Source organism: Aplysia californica, unplaced genomic scaffold, assembly GCF_000002075.1.
Source record: "Aplysia californica isolate F4 #8 unplaced genomic scaffold, AplCal3.0 scaffold00180, whole genome shotgun sequence".
Lineage (NCBI taxonomy): Eukaryota > Metazoa > Mollusca > Gastropoda > Aplysiida > Aplysiidae > Aplysia > Aplysia californica.
The window spans coordinates 748,017-754,442 of record NW_004797450.1 but is presented as its reverse complement, the minus strand read 5'-3'; the positions used below and the strand labels follow the sequence as shown (position 1 = coordinate 754,442).

General features: G+C 40.1%; 1 protein-coding gene across 1 annotated transcript in view; it reads left to right on the top strand.

Moving 5' to 3' along the window:
• Positions 1 to 432: 432 nt before the first annotated feature.
• The window catches only part of LOC101863898 (eukaryotic translation initiation factor 3 subunit E), a gene marked incomplete in the record, with an annotated part of 17,451 nt that continues 11,457 nt past the window's right edge, over positions 433 to 6,426 (top strand). Inside the window, 5 exon segments of the mRNA XM_013082537.2 lie at positions 433 to 552; positions 2,391 to 2,508; positions 3,785 to 3,902; positions 4,439 to 4,481; positions 5,167 to 5,271. Coding sequence (XP_012937991.1) covers positions 463 to 552; positions 2,391 to 2,508; positions 3,785 to 3,902; positions 4,439 to 4,481; positions 5,167 to 5,271 — 474 coding nt within the window.

Genomic DNA, 6,426 nt, shown 5'->3' with positions numbered 1-6,426 from the left:
CCCACCCCTACCCCTACCCCTACATGTGAACTCCTGACAAAGAGGTTATACGGCCTAAATAGTACGACATTGTACATGTATTTATAACGTCTTTGGCAAATGAATATTAAGGCCAAACAAAACAACATTGACACACCCCCCTCTCCTTTGCGACACTTAAATTTCGCAACTGAAACTTTTTTTCCATCTTTGAGAACAGCTTGTTCAAAAGTTCATCTCATATTGATCATGTATTTAACTTTAGCTTAATTTTCAAACACAGATATAAATAGGCTACATAACTAATGATTTATGAATACTTGAGTATAAACAAAAAGATGGAATCTATAAAAATAAATAATAAATGGATTGTGTGTAAACTATGAGCCAAAAAGTTAAATATCTTCAAAATGTTTGCCAACTTGGCAAGTATGCCGCGCGGAAAACAGCAGAAATTGTGGACACTTCCTCCTTTCAGTCAAGATGGCGAAGTTCGATCTGACGACCACGCTCGGCCAGTACTTGGATCGACATCTGGTCTTTCCATTGCTCGAGTTTTTAACTGTAAAAGGGGTAAGAAAGTATTCTAACCAAAGTAATTGTGTTACGAGTGATCACTTTCACTTGGCTTAGCCCATAAGTTTCTCCCCGATCTAATGATCAGAGTCAGAGTGTACCGGCCCGGCGGCTGTTCGCCATGTTCATTCCTTGCAAAACGCAGAGAAGAGTTCGGGCAAGGAACAGCTGCGTAGCCTGGCGTAGGTCTACTTTGGATTGTTGTGTTCTCATGGCCCCATGAAACAACAGTTTTACAGATTAAAAAGAATCATCTCGTTTTATAGAATCTAGATCTAGAATATATAGATTGATTAGTATTAGGATAATTAGGAAGCCTAATTTCTGTTTTATTAAAATTATTAGCCTATTAACCTATTATTGGCCTGCTTCAATGGCTTCATAGACAGTTATGTCATAGATCTACTTTTGGGGTGAGGAATTCCAGCAGCCACTATGAAATTGAAAGTCAGAGTGTAGATCAGATCTAGAATTGAATAGAGGGTGAGGTTAGGAGTTAAGGTGGGTTTGCGGTGGGGATAGGGGTAAGGTTGGGTCAGGGTTAGGGTTAAGTCTCTCCTCTATTGTATTTTTGTTTGGGGGATCGCTCGTTATGGAAGTCCTTCCTAATTTCCCTTTTCCAGGCTGGGTCAGCAGGTAATGGTAAGTTTAGTATTGGTAAATAGATCTAGTCTAATAGGGATTGGGTTCTCTTTGGGAGGTTATCCCAGCCTAACTCCATAGAAATTTATACATGTAGATCTTGATCTAATATATATATCTAGATCTAGATCTAGATTATCTAGATCTAGGCCTGCTTACACAATCAGAAACACAAGGCCACCTCTATTCTCACCACGGGTGAGAATAGTGCAGGTGAGTCTTTTGGCTATTCTCACCCGGTGTGCGTTCGCCGCTATAGCCTAGATCTAGGCCAACCAATTTTGCGTTCACCCTGAACATCAGTATTCTTTAACAGAAAAATTGTAGAATTCTGTGCCATGAACAAACGTTCCATTATTAGGCTACTACTGTTGTTAGCCTAAAAGCGTACAATTTTGTCTGTGGGCAGTGGAGAGAGAGAGGAGTAGCGCAAGAACTTCCGGACAAAACGAAATGCCGACCCGCGTAGTTCGGCTCGATTCCAAAAGTTAAATAGCCGTAGCATCTTTGTAGACAACCAAATTAATTTACTTTTGTGTTAACATCATTTTTTAACTTTGTTTTGGTCAATTTGATCGTCCACACCGACAGACAGTATTCAGAAAGAGACAGAGAGAGAGAAGAGGAGAGGAGTAGATCTTGCGAGAACTTTCGGGCCAAACAAAATGGCGACCTGTGTAGTTTAGCTCGATTCGAAAAGTGAAATAGCCATAGTGTCTTTGTAGACAATCAAATTAGTTTACTTTTGTGCTGTAACGTAATTTTTTCTTTGCTTTTATCCATTTGATCGTACTCACCGATAGAAAGTATTCCGAAATTAGGAAAAACAGGTCTTGTTTCACACCGGGTGAGAATAGCCAACGGTGGCAAGTCTCACCCGGTGTGTGAGGTCGATCCTATTTTTATTCTCACCCAGGGTGATGATAGCCACTTCCTTACATGTAAAAAAAGGGGGGTAAATTTGGTATTATTTTCCTTTTGCCTCTTTCTCATGCTCTGATTTCAAAGCACTTTCCTTCTTCATGTTTATCTTTATTACACAAATTTTGACTAGATATCTAGATTTATATCCTTCTTAAATTAGACCTATATGCTTTTGAAATATTTTTTGGTTTTTATATCATTTTAAAAATCTATCTTACTACACTAGGCTAATGGTCCTAAATTGATTGTATGCGTTTTATTGTTCTCAGCTCTATGAAGAAAAAGAGATGTTGTTGGGCAAGCTGGATTTACTCAGCAACACAAACATGGTGGATTTTGCCATGGATGTTCACCGTAACCTGTACCCTGACCAGTCAGTTCCCACTAGTAAGTTCTGGTTTTGCTCATGCTGTTTAGTCTGTAGTCTGGCCACTTCAAGAAAAAATTACCTGTGGCTCAGAATTCAGAATGTGCTGTGTCTGACTCTCATGAATTATTGTTAAAAATAATATAATTCCGTCCTTTTTTTTTTCGTCCATTAAATTATTGACTTACTTGTACTTGAACTCAAGCTTATATAGCAGAGGAATAAAAGACTAAGGCTGCGGCTATTCAGACTCTCGAGTCTGGATTCGAGTCCGAATAGCCTTCCGTGGCTATTCGGACTCAAACTCCAATGCGCGTGCGCAGTCACTAGGTCACCGGGTGTGAAGCAGACAAGCAGTTCGACCTTGGCCTTCCTCAGTTTCTACGATCTGGCCAAGGAACTCACAACAAATGGGCGCTGACCGTGGTGACCCAGCGCGAACTGTGGTCTTTTCTTTACAAAGGATAATATAATAATAGGGCTGGGCAGCGGGCTACGGTATGGGAGGGAATATAGATCTATATATGCAACAAAAAAAAGGGATGAAGGTGGTGGGGCGGGCCTGGGGAAGTAAAGTGGAGCTAGAGAGTGAGAGGGAAAGGGGAAGGGCTGTCTTATAAGGATTGATTATGAATTTTATGTTTTGATCCCTTTGTAGTTTTGAAATGCAGTGTAATAGCTTACCAGTAGTTTAAAGTCCGAATAGCTACGGGAGACTTCGGACTCGAGTATAGACCTCGCTTACGGTACAGCCGGTGATTGTGCATGCGCACTGGAATTTGAGTCTGAATAGCCTCCAGCAGCTGTTCGGACTTGAGTCCGAATAGCTACTTCGAAAGACTAATTCAATGCTTTTTTATTTTTCATCCAACATCAACCCATACACAATCAAGCTTATAAAATAAAAGACTAAGCTTGGCCTGGTCTGAATTGTGTAAATAGAACATTACATAGCTTATGTTCTGATGACTGATTGACTCTTCTCCATCGCAGACAGAACACTGAGTTTGATTCCCCTGAGGGTTTACAAAAAAATAAATCTTCTTTCTCCTGGGACATTGTATCCCTCTCAGCTGGGTTGCCTTTGACGACATGCAGGGTCAAAGCCACCTGGCTACTATATTGATCTGAACTGTGTGGATAGGAGTGTTACAAAGTACAATTAATTATATAAATAATGAAGTACTTATTTGCCAGTCTACTCCTCCAGTCTTTTTCAGGTGCATAGGCTACTCCTAGTTTTACAGACAGATAACTGAAATTTATTAATCTTTTCTTGAAATTTTGTGTTTTCAGCCCTGAAGGATAAACGTCAGGATGTTGTGTCACAGCTGAAGGACCTCCAGTCAAAGACAAACATCATCACAGAGATCTTTGACTCCCCTGAGGTACAGCGTCAGATTCAGTCTTCAAGGTAAACACAAATGCTGTTTCTATCTCTCTGCTCCAGGAAATTACATTTTGTACCTCGTAATTCTGAAGAAGACAGCTAAAAAATGCCGTAATAGCACAAATTTTCTGACAGCAAAGTTTGTGTGCTTTTCTGACTTTATCTATTTAGCATACAATCTTCTGTAGAAGTAGGTTTCTTTTTCTGAATATCAAGTTGAGAAGATCCGTTGCAACATGTGCTCAACGTTTTAAACACCATTGTTTGGTACTCACAACCAAGCCTTGTTAAAGATTTTCTTTGTGATATAAACCAAATCATTGGCATTTGTTTGTAAAGTTGTAGAGTTTAGCAAATTTCATTCAGATACTCCATTTCTTATGTGTTTTTAATTTTTTGTGAACAAGGAAAAAGACACTCCTTCTGTTCCTTTGTTCTGAAAATAGCTTGTGTGCTACCCGTATATTGTGATTTTGAGACACAGAGAAGAAAAAAATCTCTGTATAGATGATAGATGTACGAGATTTATTTTTAATCATCTTCTTTGGCTTTAATTTCAGAGATGGACGTCAGCTGTATGACTTACTGTCTAAGGAGTATGGGGTAAGTATTTCTTCTGTTTGTCGTAGATTTGTTATTTTGATCTCTGAGCTTGTTTCATATTTTCAATAAATGTAGGTTGCCAATCATTGCACCTGCCCCACGTGACTTTAGAGGTATGACTTACTACTTGTTTTACAGAGTTTTACAGTTACAATGTGCTGACCCTTTCTGTTTGCAGCGAACAATGACATACTGTACTTCAGGGTTTTTTCCCCATGCTGTGCCCATTTGGTTTTTCGCAAGCAGTTTGAATTTGCAGTATTGGTCGCCCAATATCATGTGTTAAAATGCAGCAGTTCCCCTTTTAACAATTTGTGAATGAATTTAGAAATCGTGAATTCAAATTGCACCTGATAAACACCCTTGTATACATTATATATCCTAAAGCCGAGCCCCCGCCCTCGCATCTCTCTCTCCATAAGAAGAAAAGGGGCAACTGTTGGCTATGTTTCAGCTTTAATATTGTTGAATTATTTGAAGGGATTTGATTTTGGTCTGTGTGCTGCTAGAAATTAGTGAATGATGTAAATGCAGTACTGAAGTCACCCACACAATTTATTTTAGGTGTGAGCTTTTTCACTTTTGCCACTCTACCATTTAATGTTTCAATGTTTACTGAACACAAAGTAAAGAACTAAGTCCTGAAACTGAAATTTATACTGTTATTTCTTTCTTTCTCTCCCAGTTCAAACACGAGATGATCAACACTCTGTACGACTACGCCAAGTTCCAGTACGAGTGTGGCAACTACTCGGCAACTGCTGAGTACCTCTACTTTGTCAGAGTTCTGGTAAGGCTTGGTGTTTAGTCTTAATTCACCTGAGTTCAATTGTTATTGTTGAATCTTTGCCTGTGACTATGGTGTACTTTTGTTCGAGTTTTGATTTCAAGGGCTTAAGGCAGGCGGTTGGAGAATGCTGCTGGTAGGTCCTGCTTCTTTTCTGTCTATCTGTCTTGCTTCTTCCCTGCACCATATGCCCCCATTACTGTGTTAGTGTGCTTCTCTTTACTCAAACTCAAAGGGGCTCAAAGTTCTAGTGTGATAAAAGAGAAACACATCAACTTGATAGCATTCATTTACTGTGTGCAGGGTCCCCACCAGGTCGGGAAATCGGGAAAAGGTCGGGAATTTTTAGATAGGTCGGGAAAAAGTCGGGAATTTTGAGATAGGTCGCGAAAAAGTCGGGAATTTTGTGATGGATCGGTAAGTCGGGAAAGGATAGGGCAGAGATGCCAACCAGTACGATTTTTTTGCTGGAAATACGCGAATATGACTTTTCATGAAATAATACGCATCCTGGAATGCGAAAAATACGAGATTCAGCTTGGGCGAGTAAACCTAATTATCTCAAGTCCCATCTTTTGTCAAAATAGTCTCAGTATCGCAGAACTGGAATATTTGAAAACCAAGTCCGATAAGGTCAGTAAGTTCATTTTTGCCGGTCGCCATCGTGCGTGATATTATATTCCTTCAACTTTTCCCCGTCCGGGGAGTACATTTCACTTTCAAGCATATAGGCAGCTATGGCGGAATGCGGAAGCGTATGTGACACCGAGAGCTCGATCGGGAAAATCAAGATCTACTTTCGCTTTCACTACCACCAAGAAGTTTGCCAGCAGTTGTCTGATAACGCAACATTTGTGGCATGCAGGTTGTGCAGTATAAACGCAATGTCGCCGTGCAAATAAAATGTAATAAACACTGGGACCCGTCGCTTTGGCTGTCACTTGTGGAAAGAAAAAAAAAGAAAAGAAAATACAAGCGTCTGATTTTTAGATTGTCTGGCTCCCCATCGTGACCGGTCACTGAACCTGCGCGCATTCGCGTCATAAAAAAATGCGGCATCGTGTGAGTAAAGACCGTCTTTGGTGGGAGTAACGGACGCTGCGAAGTATATTACTACAGAATAGGGGGGGGTTATTGATTTTTTGGGGTTTAAGATAC